Source organism: Colias eurytheme, chromosome 3 (assembly GCF_061535395.1).
Source record: "Colias eurytheme isolate Ceu_HAF_F1 chromosome 3, ilColEury1 Martin Lab GWU primary, whole genome shotgun sequence".
NCBI lineage: Eukaryota > Metazoa > Arthropoda > Insecta > Lepidoptera > Pieridae > Colias > Colias eurytheme.
In genome coordinates, this window is record NC_142982.1 from 3,086,379 (window position 1) to 3,104,807 (window position 18,429).

Below are 18,429 nucleotides of genomic sequence, written 5' to 3' on the forward strand. Positions count from 1 at the left end.
AGGTTCAATTGCACAGTTCTATTCCCACACATGTTCCGGTATATCGTAGCGTATGTGGCAACCATTAGATTTCTAGAAGCACTTTCCAATCGTCATAACATATATTTACCATTTAATTAGTAATACAATTTGCAGGACTCTTGTTAATTGGCTTGTGCTAATAGGTTATGCAATAAGAACGCACAGGATTTTAGTCGTTATGGTTAATGAGATTGCACTAAGAAATGAGAACTATATTTATAGCAAACGTCTTGACATTGATCTTTGACATTGAACAAAAACAACACGAATATAATGACCAAACACTAATGAACATGCATTCTTATGTTCAATTAAACTTGTTGATGTTTTTCCGGCAATTAATTCAAGAACCTACGATAGGTACGTCGTCTAACATCAGATAATTTGAAATCAATCAGTGATTGGAAATATTCAATGCAATGAATATAAATAGCTTAAATTAGCAAGAGGAACATTCTCGAAACCCAACACAATCAAACTAGCACTATACGTATACACCACATTCTGTCCGAATAGGTTTACTATAACGCAACGTCTTAAATGGTTCCCCTGGTTTGAGTGTAGCTACTGGACTTGTCCTACAAAGCATGGGGGCCACTGTAAATCAGTGCTGTGTTGTTAAAGGCAACAGCATCATATAGTTGATTCTATTTTTTCCAAAGGACACAATGGCATTTTTGCCACACTATTGATTTTCGTACTTATTTTTTGACCAATAGATATTTTTTTAACTTTAAATATCTTTAATCCATCAGGCCCCGGAATCACAGATTCAATAGAAAATCTATTGTGTCGCGCTCGGATCTGGCCTCTCGGTGGTTGAGAGGTTAAGACATCGCAGTACAGAAGCTATAGTATTGACTATAGTCGCTTGTGCAGTGTGCTCTATAGACTCTATTCTCACCAACAAACGAGCTCTCCAACCAGTACAGCTTCTGACTGGAGCGCGGCGAGACATCCGGATCTGCGTCCCCATTGGCCGGCTCCAGACCCGACACGTAGTGCACTATCGCTGACGTCACTTCCTTGATCGATGTTTGGATCTCGTCTGACGCTTTGCTTGACGCGGACTGTTGGAGCAGCGATGATGCTAGCCTGGAAGGAGATATTTTTTGGACTTTTTGCAAATTTCTATTTAAATACCCAGTAATTCACCTATTTGTTAATTACCCGAATTTTAGATGACTATTGAACATACTTCTGCTATGAGATATCTAATTCAATTATTAGAAACAATATAATTTACGAAATAATCGTCTTTACACAATTGTCATATAATATATGGGATGTATTTCTTCACAAATTAAAGAACCAGCAATCAAGTTTACTTTGGCGACAAAATTATAGGTCACTTTTCATCGGACATTTACTACTTTTCTACTAACATTTAACACTCCTTCAAACACAAATGAATCACACTAAAAAACATCCTTTCATGCGCCATTTAAAATAAACAAAATAAGTCACCTTTCATGCGGTGTCCTAGGTGTAGAATTCAGTCGCTCCTGGCTCCTCCAGCCCAAGTAGGGCTGTCGCGCGCTGAAGGAAGACCGCGTGGAGGGCGAGCAGAGCGGGCTGGTGCCGCGGATGCTGCTACGGGTGGAGGAGCATGGTGACGTCTGGAAGTACGTTTTATAGATATAAATGGGGTAGAATATTCGGTAATAGATATCTATACTTAATATTATAAAGCTAAAGAGTTTGTTTGTTTGAACGCGCTAATCTCGGGAACTACTGGTCCGATTTGAAAAATTCTTTCGGTGTTAGATAGCCCATTTATCGAGGAAGGTTATAGGCTATATATCATCACGCTACGACCAACAGGGGTGGAGCCACGGGTGTGAAACCGCGCGGAGCAGCTATAGTTACGTATATTTATCGACCGCCTCCCAGGTACAGTGGTTAACGCGAGAGCATAGAACCGAGGGGCCTGGCTTCGCTTCCTAGTGGAGACAGAAAAAATTTATTGGTCTGACAGGACACGAGGGACTTGACCTAAGATAAATAATAGTAACTACATAATAATTAGACGTTTAATAAAAACAACTGCACGGATACGTATGCATGAAACAGGGAGACAGGAATATCTTGTTTTAAAGACGTTACAACCCTTTTACTTGCTAATTTATTAGAGAGAGACGTGCCGAACCAATAAGATACATTTTCACTATTTTGAAAATACATCATATTTTATATATTTTACAATATAATTTATCTATTCTTTAAAAATATCTCACTCTATCCTAACTTCAAAATCACTGTTTAATTGTACTGGAATATAAACTAAACTAACCATGACTGTTACTTTTGGCGGTAAAAAGAGAACTGAAACTGTAAGAAGCTACCGTGCATAACAATACATGTTAATAATATGTTAATTTGTACATAATTTGTTTTGAATATTCATTATCAAGGCCACTCTTGTTTACGATCTGGTGAAAATATCGTTAATTATGGTTTATAAGCTAATCACTATTCAAAACAGCTGACGATTGAATAATTAGACATAACAATGTAATATATTACTTATTATTGCGCGTCGTTATTAATTATAATATAAAATATATAGTACATATTGTGAAACTTTTATATAACGTAACAACACGCTATTAGGTACTCGAAGACTATGCACAATGTACTTTTACGTTTAATTCTGTAACTGTAACAATGTCATAATAATAATATTTAAACTACAAAAAGTGTACAATTAAATTTATATTCATTTAATGTTGGCAAAATGATCTTTCATTATCGTCTAGACATGAAAATAAAAATATAAATAGAAAACCCGCGTCTCTTCGAATCCCGCGAGCGATTTATTTCTATTCTTTAAAAATTTATCATATTTAAAGCATTTGAATGCTATGAAACTAAATATCAACAAGATAATTACAGGTACAATTTTATCGTACCTTTTTGGCTTAATTTAATTTACAATGAGGCTTTCTGTCGTCGACAACTTGCCAAAGCTGGTATAGTACGATTCAAACTTAATGGCAGCTCGGAGCATCGTACGATCCGATGCGCGGAAAACAATTTTAGGTATTAGCGGGACGTTAAGGGACCTGTGCACACTCGCACCTGCACCTAACTTCAGAACCGTCAATAAGTTTGAATCGAACTATAGGTACCTACGTTCCATCCTAGGTTCAATCTTACCTGATTGGAGTTAAGCCGACTCGTGGACCACCTCCCAAAGCTGGTAGTATGCGGGGAAAGCTGCGGCGGCGGGGGCTGAGCGTTCGCCCCCAGGCTGCCCAGCGAGGTGGTCTTCGAGTTGAGCCCGCTCCACCGCGCTGCTGAGGAGGCGTCAGAGAGCCGCTTGCGTAGGAGGAACCCCTCGCGGGGGGCTGGCGCGTTTTTGTACCTTTAATTGTAAATGGTTCTTTTGTTGGCGAAGTCACAATAAATTTATTGATAAGATTGGAACTAAATAAGCTGTGAAGCGAAAGTTAATCGTCTACTATGTGATTGAACTAAATAGTAAATATGAATTAGATTCTGTAATAAGGAAATTTTAGCAACATTCTTGTCCTTTTAATATTATAAATTTATTATAACAGATTATGGCTGCATATAATATAAATTAATTCCAACTCTGTCTACCTTTTCAATGTGTTATATAATAATTGTAATCTCACATATATAAAGGATATTCGAGGCACGTTTTAATTTGTTTCGTATCAAAATACTCAACACCCACTTACTCACCCACGTATTCTAAATAAAATGTACGGCAAATTTTATCTGTTCCCACTCAGGATATTTATAGAATTCAAAGTAATCCTATAAAGCAACCCTTTTTCCGGTGCACATTTCTGATATATTTCTATGATTAAAATAACATCATTGTTATGTAGGAACGCAATGTTAAGTAACTTTCACTGTATAGAATTTGAAGAAACTTTGTTTTAGATTGAAAATTTATGAATTACATCGGTTAGAGGGTGGTCAACAGGTGCAATATAATCTATTTTGGTTCGAGTAATGTATTCACATATTGTATGAGAAGCACGTGTTTATTATTTCACTTAAGCACCTTTATGTTTTAAGAAATTTATGAATATCGCTTATTTTAAAATAACTCTTAGATATTTCAACGATTATTTAGAAGGAAAATATATATGGTAAAAGAAAATAAACTCACCATTCTGGAACATTGAGTTTCTGCAGCGATCTCTGTACCCTCAACTCGTGCTCCGATAAGACACGATCCGAATTCTTTTGCAATTCGTTCTCAGGAGGCTAAAACAAAAATATTGTCATCAGAAAAGCCCCAATAATAATAGGATTTATATGAAAAAGGACAACTACTTACTACAAAATCATAGAAGATAGATAAAACAAATATAGATAGAAAGAAACAAAGAAACAAGATAGATTCTTTTAAATTAAATATTTATTTAGCATCACATTTGTACAGTGAATAAAATGAATTAGACCATCCAATTTCAAGCCGCATTTACCGAATCTTCTTCGTTTGGAGTTAAGCGGTAAAACGTTCCAAATATTAAAGCATTTGGCGTGGTTAAAGTAACACAGTTATTGTAATCGTCAAAGTAATCTAAAGGAGACGAATCAGGCACAGACGCTTTTAGAGTTTTGTTTAATTTATCTATAACAAATATTTCATATGCAATGTCTTCGTTTTCTTGAGATATACTTGAAATGTGATCATTTTCACGTCGATATTGACTTATAAGTTTCTCAGAATTTAGTGACTCTCTACTTATCAACAAATTGTCACTTAATTCACAGATATTGATAACATCAGACCACGACATTCGGTCTGACTCATTAGTTATCGCATGCATGCCATCAGAAGGACCATCTATTATGTCTGACACGCCGTATATGCTTTCATACCATGAATCGCAACAATCTGAATTCGTTTTTAATGAATTCGTGCTACTTATAAAGTTCACGTTGCGACTGGATCTTTTAATTGTAGATGTGAAAGGTCCTTGTGTTGAATTGTTATTCATTCGAGTCATATTGTCGTCGACAAATTCACTGTAGTCTGGTAATTCAAAATCATTGAATTCATTATCCGTAACTGGAGGTTTTAAAATAGATTTGTCAACTTCACTTGTATCTTCTAAAGGTGGAGGCGGAATGCTTTCAATCAATCGATTGAAAAAATCGCGGACTCTATCTTCACTATTCGTTGAAATGTTTGGAGAAATTTTAACATCATTTGCATATACCAGTGACGTAACTCTCCTAGTAAGATCGACAGCTGAAGAATTCCTTGATTTCATGCAATACATGGATTGACTGGAAAATCTTCTCGAATCTATTTTACGAATTCGTATTTTGGATTTCCATTCGTGATGTTTTCTTTTAAAACCATCAACACTTAATGAGTTTTCGTCTTCAGATTCGCTTCTCGGTATATCAGGATACTTAGCATAATACACGTCTCTCGGAAGTGGCTTTGAGAAAACGAATTCCGGCTTAACTTCTTCAAACGGTTCCAAGTCTTCAGTTATCCACATTGTGTCCAAGCATAACCAAAATCTATTACTTTGTAAAACTTCTTCTGTGGTCAGCAACACTATCGATACCATCGTGGTTCGATCAAAAACTCAACTGAACTGATATGAAAACAATACCCCTATTAATATATCATTAAGAAATGCAAATATTTACGCGATATTTGTTTTTATGGAACTTGGGTCATTCATTAAGAATAATAATTGACGTGTTTTGAAAACATTCATTGTTTCTTTGGATAATTAAATAATATGTTAACACGGAAGTAATTATATAAAACATCGTTAAAAGGATACAAAATTAATCTTTCATTATCAACGATGGAATGATGCGGATAAAAAAAGCTCGATAGTTTAATCACGCAATGCTTAGTGTAAAGCGCCCTTAACGGAATAGTACGAATATTTATCGTAACGTGAACGCGACCTTGAACTTAGTTATGTACTTATAAAAACTCACCCTGATAGCAGATGACGCGAGAAGCGCGCAAGGACCTAGAAATCCTACACTTTCCCAACACGTCATTATCACTATTTCCGATTGTCTTTTAATTCATAAGCCCACACTGTACTAGGACGATGCAACAACCATTTCATAATGTATTACGTAAGAAGATCAAATTTTTGGAAACATTAAAAGCATCTACACAAAGCGGAACTTTGATAAGCAAGCGATATCGAAGCGAAAAGCGCTCGCCAATCAAATCAGCACAGTTAACGTTAGCTTATTGAACGTCAAAATCCAATTACAAGGCTGAATCGCAGCGCCCGTGGGGCTTCCGTGCTTAGGGTCGCTCTGCGGCCTGGTGCTGCGGTCGGCGGACCTGGCATGCGGTCCTCGGGTCGGTCTTACGAGTCGATCTATGCGGCACTCCGCATCGTAATCCATGGAGAGTATGGATTAGTGATCAGGCATCCGCGGCGATGCCTCCCGACCGACTGAGCCACTGTCAGTGTCCTTGGACTGCGCGCATGCGTCCACACACCCTCACGACCAGCTCTCGTGCCTCCGACAATACTAACGTAGAAATGTCCTATCGCAATGTGTACATCTATCAAAAGTCTTTCAGTCGCAAATAAAGACTGGCTCATAGTAAATATTCCTCCTGTCATTGTTCCTTTGTGCTGCGTCGTTCACTGAGCAAAACTCGCAACAGAAAGCACAAAGCTAAAAGCTTCGCATGTAACGTTTTATATGTCGAAGGTGAGATCAGGAAAAGTGATCGAAGTTGACATTTACAATAGGACCTTTGTGGAGGGCGTGGCTTAGTTTCGAACAGATTCTAAATAAATTATTTGTCATCCGCTTTCTTAATATAAATATTCGATTTTATGAAATCCATCTTTGATTATCACGTTAAACTAAATATGATAACATGGCCCAAGTTCAATTATCGTATAATAGAATGTTAGGTAACGCCTGGAGCGCTTATTTCCAGTAAAATGTTGAGCGTATAGAGCACTGTCTCATGACAATACCGACCTAATTTGAGCCTGCGAGGAGGGCGAGCTAATTAGATGTTACAACAACGCGTCTAAGACGTGTGGGACTCTAATTGCCATCATTAGCATGGTCTCAGTAATATGCGTTATATAACTTTTTGGAATTGCATAATACGCGTGCGTTTTAATGGTTTTCTTCCGTGAAGAACTAAATGAACCAGAATAAGGGTCAAATGATACAACTTTTAAAAATTGCTCTGTGGTTGCATTTTTTGGCATGTGTATTATTCAAAATTCGTTGTTATTAGACGTTTGTTTAACGTTGTTTCTGATGTTTATTTTTCAATGCATTTAGTTTGAAAAGCAAACTATAACAGACATAAAGGTTAGGTATACAACACAAATATGATCAGAAATGCATGGATTTTTCTTGTTTATGTTTTTATGACTAAAATATAAATATTTATTCGATCATAGATATAAAGCATTTGGACATTGGATTCGATAATTGGCATTAGCCCAAATCGACCGGCACTTTTCTTCAGTTTTACAATTACATGTAATAAATCATAAATTCTTACATAATATTTGTTTGGTTCATAGATTTACGAATTTATTTATCGCCAGTAACAATATTACAATAACAAGTGAGTACGCAAGCGCACTAAAATGTGGTCTAATAATTTAGAATCAATTAATTTCATTTAAAAAAATATGCTATTTATCATGCATACAACATGATGATATAAGTAATTATTTCATCGTATTAATTAAATAAAATTTATAGAACATCAATTAGTATGTTCTTATAGAGCTCTCCAATTTCACGAAGGCCAGGTCGTGAAAGTGATTATTTTGATTCCAATAGGTAGGTACTTATAAAAAATGTTATAAGTTATGAAAATATTTTGATTGCAAATAAACGATTAATTCCGTTGATGAATATCTGAATAAATTTTTATTTTTTTTAGTCTAAATAGCACAGATAATATTACTATAATGGTATGATGATTGTTTTTTAGAGTACGTTTTTGGCCGTAGGATTAGCTATCTAACAATGTGAGGCATTATTTAATTGTCATAACTTTAAACTTACCGTACTATAGTCTGTGGTGCTTTTATCTAATAATAAAGGTTTCTTTTCTGTTTCTCTTCTAATAGCTTGCATGATTGCAACATTACGGGATGAATTCTAAAAGAGGATGAGTCAGGGCTTCTAAAAGACTAGCTGTGCCCCGCGGTTTAAGGTCTTAGCGTGATGATCTATAGCCTATAGCCTGAACAAATGGGCTATCTAACACCGAAACATTTTTTCCTTCGGCACGAACTGGGCCACGCTCGCACCGGGGAAGGTACCACACCCTCACAGAATATCGGCGCCATAGTGACAGTTTACTGTCGCGTTCCGTACGGTGAGTGAGGGGTCCGGAGGCCCACATCCCTTCCTATCCCCTACCCATCCTCTCCTCCCCTATCCTTAATCCCTCCCATCCTCGCCCCTTTCTCCATAATTCCTTCCAAATCCCTTTATCCTGGTAGGCAACAACCATAACCTCTGTTATGGTTTATGGGCGACGCAATCTGCTTACCACCAGGCAGTGCGTCCGCTCGTTTGCCTTCCCATAACATAAAAAAAAAAAAAAAAAAAATCCTGAGATTAGCGCGTTCAATCAAACAAATTCTTCAGCATTACAATATTAGTATAGATACCTAATGTAATGAAGTTTGAACTATTTTCAGTACGAAATCTAGTGCATTTCATTTCCGTGTATTTCTCAATATATTAGTGTTTCATTCTGGCTGTGCCGTAAATATCCTGTAACCCACATACAGCTAGATAACTAACACGCGTTGTAACTTTCCTTATCTTGCCACATTTCCCTAGGAAATAACTCCTGAAGTTTACTTTTAGGGCTGTGTGTTCAATGTTATTAAAAATATGAATAAATTAAACAAAATATTGTACGGCGAACCTTGCAATAATTTATTTTCGGTATTAACTTTAATAAGTTATAAAAATATGTTGTTAGTTAAGACACAAATAGTTATATTTCCAGGTACTTTACCGCTTCTACATCATTACAAATTTTTGACAATGTCTTATGAAACATGCTACATATAGTAAAATCAACAAATGCACCAAATATCTTCGGCATTAACGTTAAACCCGTAACTGCTCATACAAAAGTTTAAAAGTGGCAACCCTAATATTACAGTACATTGCCTCTTATCGTACGGTTACCACAAAAGGACGGCAAGGAATTCATTAAGTCAAGTACACCGTGTATTGTATAGGGGCAAAATAGGGCTGAGTGCAAACGTTCCCATGGTTTAAATACCTTTATACGGTTGAACTCGTTGTATTTTAAAAGGATTAAGTGTTTACAGCTTTATTGCAATACAGATATGGAATTTATGTGTGGCAACCCTACGCCCCATAGAACTTAGGGTGAATTTATTTGTACGTTTGTTTCATTGTATTGTGCTCTATGAGGCCTATTTTTAGCTCGTGCATTAAGTTTATTTTAGGAAAATTTGTCACATCCTTACACCATTTTTCGAGGAATAATTATAAACAGAAAAAGATATATTTTTTAATTAATGTAGGTACATTGCTAGCTGCTTGTTTTTTTTAATATTTCGAATTTATTTTATTATTTTCTTTAATAATTAAGGGGCATCATATAATTATAAGTCATAAATTAAAATTAAAGGTCAATTTATTGTACTCATCTTCTAATTACATAATATGTATAATTATTTTCACTGTCATTAATGTAGTAGGTAATTTCGTTATTTAGTTCATACGACCCTATATTTCAATCTATTCAACTCCAAACACCCTATATACAGCATAGTAGAAGTATAACTTTATTAAAATCTATTGTTCACCGAGATGGAGATACCAACTGAACCGTAGTTGGCCGCAATCCCTGATATTATAATAAAATAACGTAAATAGGCCACTTTTCATTGTTATGTATTATTTAAAAGAAATAAGATGTTTTATTATCACAGCATATTATAAAACGAAGTCACCCGTTGCGTCTGTTTGTTCGCGATTAACTCAAAAACTACTGATTCGATTTTCATTCTGTTTTCTCTAATGGATAGTGTGGCTTTCGAGAAAGGTTTTAGTATATAATTTCTTCAGTTTAAGAGCATGCGGGTGAAGCTGCGGGCGGTAAGCTAGTTTATTTTTTAGTGACAAATCTGTTGCTGCTGATTTATATTATGATTTGTATTACGTCTCGTATATCATAATGTCATCTAAATCCCATTTTGGTTAAACGTGTTGTGATTTGGTCATGGCCGGGTATAAAATATAACGTTTTCATATTATTTCGTTTAACTATCAAGTGAAAGATATGATGTGTATTCCAATTTCCACGATTAAAAGTGAATCAAACAATATTTATATTTAATTGTTGGTTTATAATTTTTTTTTAATTATTTACGCGATGTTTATACATAAATAAAACAATAGGTATACCTATATATACTTGTTTTTCTACTTGCTATTATGATAATACATATATGTATTTTAAAAGTACTAGGTTTTTATCGCCTTCCTTTAACAGCTTAGTTTTATCTATTGCCTCAGGTAGTTTGTTGTTCCATTATACATGACCTATATTTGTATTGTTTTTATTTTAATTCCGTATAAAATATGTGCTACACATTTATTTATCTTAAGTAGGTATTTCTTTTCTAAGTCAAGATTACCTAGCCCACTATTAAAGAGAATTAATAAGGAAGAAAAACGTTTATTACAAAAAGACCTTCCAATTAAATAATGATCAGTCAACCGTTTTCCACTAATTGTTAAGTAATTAACAACCTTGGATTTAAACAATTAATTAAATAGGTACACTACTAAATATTATTTACAATTAGAGACTTAGACGATAAATTAAAATTAATACTGCAACTACGACTGCAACAATAAGTACGTATGTATGCAGTAGCTAAATTAACTTAATAATAATTCTAGCAATACCTACAATGAAAAACAATAACAACGTCAAGCAATGAATGTAAAATCTTACCAATTTATAAATAAAAATATAATTTATTTTGTAATATCATGAGAAATATATTATAAGAATTTCAAGATCTTAAAATAAGTATAAAAAGTAAATAAAGTTTACGTCACCTCGTGTGAATTTACAAGTGCCCTTAACGTATTAGGTTAAAGTTAAAGTGACCCCGAGCAAATATTGGGTAACATATATGTGAACTCGATGTGAGTATTGTTTTTTGTTTGCGAGTTTGTATTTCTATTTATTTGGTTTCTATTAATTGTTTTTGCATTCGCGCGTGATATCGCGAACAGTTTTTTATGTAGTGTTTACATATAAAATTACTTAGATTTAGAATAGTGATGTTATATATGTGATGTTATTTTATATCTGTCTAGATACAAAAATCAAGTCTTCGCATTTGACTAAAGTACCTATTCAGTGTAAGTGTAAAAAGTTCAGATGTAAAAACGTGTCTAAAACATAGCTCACTGCTCAAGCCATTATTATTACCATTGGATGGGACATTCAAATTATTACCTGCCACATTCGAATTATAGAGCAGATCAGAGAAAGTAGGCACCATAGAAATCTAAATAACAAGCAAGGCACCTAAGACATGTATGTTCATATTTGATGATCATAAGAATTGTTTTAACTTCACAATCCATTACTAATTTCTCTCGTTACAAACCACGAAAGCATAACTATTTAAGCGTAGATAACAACATAATATTAATTTTAAAAGAACTCAATCGATTCAACAATTAGGAGGTCACCTTTCGTCTATCGACACCTAACCCATATCCTGTCGGCTATATAAAGTGGTGGAATAGCCAATTGGATAAATTGACCGCTTACGAGTTACGACTATCCGGTTAATAGTCCCGTATGAGCTAACGATGAATGATGTTTATTGGCCACGAATGGACAAGGAATGACAAATTGTATGGATGTGGGAACTGCACGCGTGTTGAGTTGTTACGATTTTTTTTCTTCTAGAATATTCCATCTATATTGTTTTGTTTTGTTAATAAAGCTGTTATACAACTATCATATTATCTATGCTTATGGAAGAAATTATGCTTACGTAGCTTTAGGGCGCTGTTTTGATAGTCACGGCACGTCATTCTGACTAATTACACTGGTCTGCAAAAAAAATTTTTTTCGCGCTCCTCCTTATTTTTGCACAAGATTATTATAGAAGTGATACTTCTGAACAGAAATTAAGTTTTAAAAAATTTGTATCACGTCTAGATTTTTTGTGGTTTAATTTGAAAGAAACCAATTTTTTGTTCTAAGAATACATCGTTATTTTAATAATTAGGTTTAAATATTACAAATAATGTCAAAAAAACCATTAAAAACTATTAGAGAATATAATTACATATTATTTACATTGTTTCAATCAGTTGTTTTCTTTTCTTTTAATATTTTATGAGGAGTTTCGCGACGAATCGATCAAGTAAAATCAGCAAGCTTTGCTGCCAACTTATTATCTATATTTTACTATATTTTCAGTTAGCTTTTCCGTATCTCCTCTCAAACTTCTGGTGAAATATTTCATAGTGATCACCAGATACTCTTTTTACAGCTTTAGTCTGCTTAATTTCATAATTGAAGTCTTATCTAAGCTCCTGCATTTGCAGTCTTTTAGAGACCACACTAAAGACTCGCGCTTTCAATGTTGCGTCGTTTAAAAATCCATAACACGTGATTCAATTTTGCTTTATGGTTGAAATTATACACCAATTTTCATCAATGTATCAACTATCAGTACAATATAAAAATTTTACCAAAATATTAGGATAAAATCATCAACCGTCACCTTAAAACTTTACTTTGAACTGAGCGCCGCGGAGTCATGATGAGAACTACGGAAGCCCATAAATTCTCTAAAAATTAGTGTAAAAATAATGTCTTCAGTAGATTTCGTTCTAGTTTTATAAATTCAAGTCGTTTTTGTGATGAAAAATATCATATAGATCGAATAAAATAGCATTATTGCAAGAGAGACTACCAAACAATACAGAATTTTGAGGTATTTAAAAACGACAATAAAAAAAAATTTAGATGTGATACAAAAAAAATGAAAGCAGATCTAGATTCAGCATGTTAAAATCTCCATGTTTATCATATTTTTATTCAAAGGAGGATTTCTTTGCAGACCAGTGTTATAGACAAGTTTCTAGACCGTTATCTCAAATACCACAAAATTGAAATTTTTGGACCAATACATAGTGATTAAAGCTACTAACTCTATTTTTTTTCTTGCATCTATCATATTAGTGAGTTTAAATTAAGTCAAGTCCTAAAAATTTTATTAGAAAATATTTAGTGAAATTTTCATGAATATCGACACGCAAGCTCTTAATATTTACCAAGTGTTAAAGACATCTCAATGTCTTAGAACGAGTACCAAGACTTAAAGAGTCCTTTCATAACATGAATGAAAGCCGAAATGAGTGCTTCTGAATACCTAATACCTCCTGAATGGAGCGTGAAGCGCAGGATTACTGGCCGCTTTACAATTTTACGCATCTCTCTGCTCATGAGAGCCTGGTACTTTTGGATTCATATTTTTTAATTTGTTTAATTAAATTATGACGTGTCTATGGAATTTTTTCTATTCAAACTAGAAGTGTATTTTTGCAGTGTTATTTATTTTTTTAGGTAGCTCTACGATCTACATGTCCTATTATAGTAACGTAGTTAGTTTAGTTACCTAGTAGTTTAGTTACCTAGTAGTTTAGTTTGTCGCTTATATATTTATAGCAAAATAAAGGTAAACGATATTATCATTATAACGGTTGTTATCATGATAATCAAAAATAATAAAAATGTAATCTGTAAGCTCTACTAAAATAATAATGTTGATTTTAATTATGTCTCTTTCTAGTCTATCAATTCATAAAACATACTCACATCTTTCGGCTATGCCCATATCATCCTTTAATAATAGTTGAAAGTATAAATTTCGATTAAGCAATAAAGATCATTAAATAAAGTGGGCTATCAAATGCCGGGCAACTCATCGAATTAAGTGCACGCGTAGGGCATGTTGGGTTCATGGGCTCATGGCACTTACGAAAATCTGAGGTCTGATAAAAATGAAGGTTTACCTGTAACAAAAGAATTTATCATAAAAATAGGGTGAATAAAATATAAATTTGTTGTTATTATTTGAATACCTAGTTCATAATTATTAAAATATTAAGACATAGGTACCTAATGAAAATAAAATAATGTTAAACCTAAAAAAAAATTATGCTCGTAATTAAGGTAAAGTCTTCGGCGACTTATTTCAGCATTAAAGTATTAAATTGGATTTGTAAAAAAATGTTGATGAATGAAAATAATTATATTCATCAATAATTTATTAGGGCATTGTTCTACAAACTTTTATTAACGTTAGTCCAAATGATGAAACTTTATAGTGTAATTACTATTATTTCTAGTACCTTGCGGTAGTTTCTAGCCATAAAACCTTGCCTAACTTTCTTTGCGAGACCATAAAATATACGTTTCTTTATGTTAATACGTGTAATGATTTAATAACGAGCATAAACTTTTGAATGTTATTTATAATTAATTGCACATGTAACAATAAGTCCTAAATATTTTTATGAGGATAACACATTTCTCAGAGGTCCTAGTATGAATTGTTACCGTTGGTCTCATTTACTGCACTCAATTATTATTGTACAAACTATATTTTGTTTGGTATATTATTGCATTTCAGAAAAAAAAATCTAGGTATATAAATATAGGAATACAAACTAGGCTACGTAATATAAAAATATAGTCCTTCTAGATTAAATTACCAAATTGAATCGGGGACTATAACAAAAATGGCGCCAAGAAAACAATAACAGTAACAAAAACCTTGTAGTTCATTATACAAAACCGTTCGTAGGTTTTGTGCCATATGGCGTTGCAAGTTCTAATGAAATCTGTACTAAATAACCCAGTTTGGGGGAAAATATACCTTATTTTAGATACATAAAGTCTAAATCCATGAGGCATAGGTCATAAAATTTTGCAATTGCGCCTACATGTGCAAAACAATTACGCCTCTATGAATCTATGGGAAACAGATAGATATTTGTTTCATTTAATTGCAACAATAAATCCAATTAATATATTTATTTCAATCGATTGGAGCTACACTTCAGTTTTAGGTGAGGTAATGTTCAATCGTTTGTAGTGAAACTCAAGCTTTTGGTTAGGTACAAGCAATGACAACTTGAATCTTCACAATCTAGCCTTGCATAGTTTGAAGTTTGAACCTCCCAAAGTCCAAATAATGCCTTTGCCTAAACTATCAAGTAACGTCAAAGTTATGCAATCTATGTTCGTTATCTGTGACGAAACAGGGACTTTAATGCTAAAGGCGCGATAATCTTTGGTGCATGATGCATTCCTCCCGCCACCCACGATATCAACGCATTCCAAAGGATTAGACTCCGTGCGATGACGTCACAAAATGGCTGCTTCCTCCCGCCTTTTTGAACTATTTAAGAATTCGAGAGGAAGAAATACGAATTTTTAATGATTATAAAATTTACAATTGCGATACATTTTAAACAATACATACTTCTACTATATGCATTGTTAAATGGTATATAATTACATATATCAATTCTTATAATTGTTTTGTTTTTGTAGTAACACACTGGACAGTCATTAAATTAGTCATAATTGTATTAATTGACCCTACTTACTGTATCATATTCATGAAATATAATACTCTGAGCTCAAGTGTCATAGAAATTGGCTAATTCCTGTCTATAAATTCATGAAACTAGGATCGTAGGTAGGTAGTATAAGTTCTTATTTATGTGCAAATTGTCTTGATAATAATAATATTGGAAACGCCTATTTTGTATTTATTATAATACTGTATAGGTTTACGATTTTGGCATCGATCGAATATGGAGTTTGATCATAGCTTGTGTATAAATTCTTTCTAAAAATAGCATCAATGAAAGCAACACAAAGGGGCCACATTTTTAATCATTCACCGTTTGCAAAACAAAGCAATCTAATTAAAACTTGGAATGAAATCTCTTGTTTACAAAATACCGTAATGGTGTTTGGATTTGCAAATGATTTATGACTTTTTTTAGTTCTTTTAGCAAATATTTACATTATATATTTTGGTATTAAATAAATTATGAAAAGTACCTGTTTCTCTTAGTATTTATAACTATCTGCTTACTCCTGCTGCGCTCAAGTCGACTTGAGAAAAAAATAGCCTATGTTTCTTGATAAACTCATATACACACATCTTTATGTATAATATTAGTGTTGATGTGGTGTTGATATACGATCTTTAACGATGCTCTTATGCTAAGCTCTTATGTTTACGTATGTGGCAAATGACTGAACTTTTTTTATTTCTTTATTAATGACAGCTCTAGGCAAAGGAAGCCACAAATGAGCGGTGTCGCCAGCATCTATAAATAATATGCAGTGCGCACATGTGAGCTTGTAAAACTTTACAGTTTTATCCTATAAGAACTTACCTTACCGTTTTAGACTAAGGAAAATTTGTCGTGAAATTGCGCTTCTTGGCAATTCTAATTCTTTATATAATGTTTTATGTAAGAGTATACGCGATTGAAAAAATAAAACTTGCATTTAACATGTACGCTTTGATGTTCTTATGTACACCAAGTGGTGTTATGAAAAAAAAATCAACTAGATAAAAAAAAGCTAATGCTATTTTTCAAGTGGGTATTCTAATTTAATTTCATTCTTTCTTGTTTTAAACATTCTTTCGCTAATATCAAAGTCGTTCGTAATTGAAACAAATTTATCTTAGTACTGTTTTGTATTCTTTTCAGTGTGGTATCAGACAAGTGAATACCACTAAACGATAAAATAATATTTAAGAAGTGACTAATACCGTAATTTGTACCGTTGTTTGTGTACCGTGTTTTGTTTGCTAACAATTTTTTTTCCAAAAACATTGATAGCAACTTCTATGCGCTCTTTATTTTTGATATGAGTAAGTTAAATGTTATTTACATTCGGAGAAATTAAAAGCGGAAATTGGGTAAAAGCTGTGTTTGTCTTGTAACTTAATAATTTATTGATGTCTTAAATTTTAATGATAATAAAATATAAAATATGCCGCCAACTTCAAGTGAAAGCGGTAACAGATAACACAAATTATGTATGGCGATTGGCGGCATTAAACAATGAAATATTATCAACACAATACCCTCTTTAATAACAGACCATAAACATAGCAAGTTATTATATAACGATAATCAAACAGCATAGGTAATTGTTAAACAGTGTTATTAAAGCTAAACCAGCTTGATTACTATAACAAATGACTAAGTTTTTCAGGTCATTACGTAATAAGATGATCAGACGATGACGTTATAAAATGTAAACACTAATTTACTATGTTTTTGTTACTGGCTGCACAGATTAAGTTATGCTGGCGTCTAACGAATAAAAAAAAACAAAGCAATTGCAAATTTGGCGGTAGGTACACGAGCATTCCATTTTTAAAATTTGAAATTGATGTTGTCATTGAAAAATTTATGGCGGAAATTTGAAAATTATAATTTTTTATTTTATGTTTAATTATCTGTAGGATATGTTAAATGAAATGTACAATGAAAATATCGTTGTTCTCAGACTCCGTGTAATAAATCTGTGAATATCGAAACATCGATGTCGATGATGAATATGAGATGCGATGTTTGTGTGGGTGTTCATGAAAGGTGTATTTAAATAATTGATATCTTCAAATTATAATCAAGAACAAGTATGTATATATTTCATAATAAGATTCTTTATCGTATAACCGTAAATTACAGTACCTACGTACAATTTTAAAGTTGGTCATGGAACCTGACCTCAAATAAACGAAAAAACTCAATCAATACGCACACCACGACTCAATTGCAACTTGATTTTCGCTCGTCTCAATAAAACCTTGATTTACAAACAAATGTCGAGTTTTGCAATAATATGCAATGATGACAGTTCACCTTGAATTACGGTCTTTGTAGTGACTTGTATAAACACTGTGATAGATTTCACACATAGTGTTTTGAGCGCACGACTAAAATATTAATTTGTTTATTTTATGTCGTTTTTCCTTGTTTCCATTGATACTTAGCTGCATTGTAACATCACTTGCATATTATGTATTGAAATTATATAATGATCAACTAGTTGAGGTCGCGGTTTCACATGGGAAAACAGTATCCTAGCCCTTAGGTGATAATCAAGATATCAAATTTACATGAAAGAAAAACATCCGATATATAACAAGATGACTTCACAAACAATTTTTTTAATATAAGTAAGCAGAATTTCAAAAGAGTAACAAATGTGTTTATTTATCAAATTGGGATTAGTCCGGGATACATCGCCCATTTTTGCAAGTGATTACTATCAAGCTAATTTTTCGTGAGTAGCTT

At 33.2% G+C, this 18,429-nt stretch overlaps 2 protein-coding genes across 3 annotated transcripts in view; both read right to left on the bottom strand.

The window, feature by feature from the left end:
* Positions 1-18,429, bottom strand: part of LOC149909431 (uncharacterized) — an 80,954-nt gene that overhangs the window by 5,529 nt on the left and 56,996 nt on the right. For both annotated transcript variants that reach the window (XM_090119402.1, XM_090119403.1), the window contains 4 exons: positions 4,169-4,266; positions 3,181-3,388; positions 1,489-1,640; positions 926-1,116 (listed from right to left, as the gene is read on the bottom strand). In XM_090119402.1, coding sequence (XP_089975528.1) covers positions 926-1,116; positions 1,489-1,640; positions 3,181-3,388; positions 4,169-4,266 — 649 coding nt within the window. The remainder of the gene's footprint in view (positions 1-925; positions 1,117-1,488; positions 1,641-3,180; positions 3,389-4,168; positions 4,267-18,429) is intronic.
* Positions 4,317-5,970, bottom strand: LOC149909432 (uncharacterized). Its single transcript, XM_090119400.1, has one exon. It carries the CDS (start codon positions 5,589-5,591, stop codon positions 4,473-4,475), a length of 1,119 nt encoding a protein of 372 aa, XP_089975526.1. The 5' UTR covers positions 5,592-5,970; the 3' UTR covers positions 4,317-4,472.

Excerpts from the sequence above, each read along its gene's own strand:
- LOC149909432 (XM_090119400.1), bottom strand. The coding sequence starts at position 5,591 with ATGGTATCGATAGTGTTGCTGACCACAGAAGAAGTTTTACAAAGTAAT.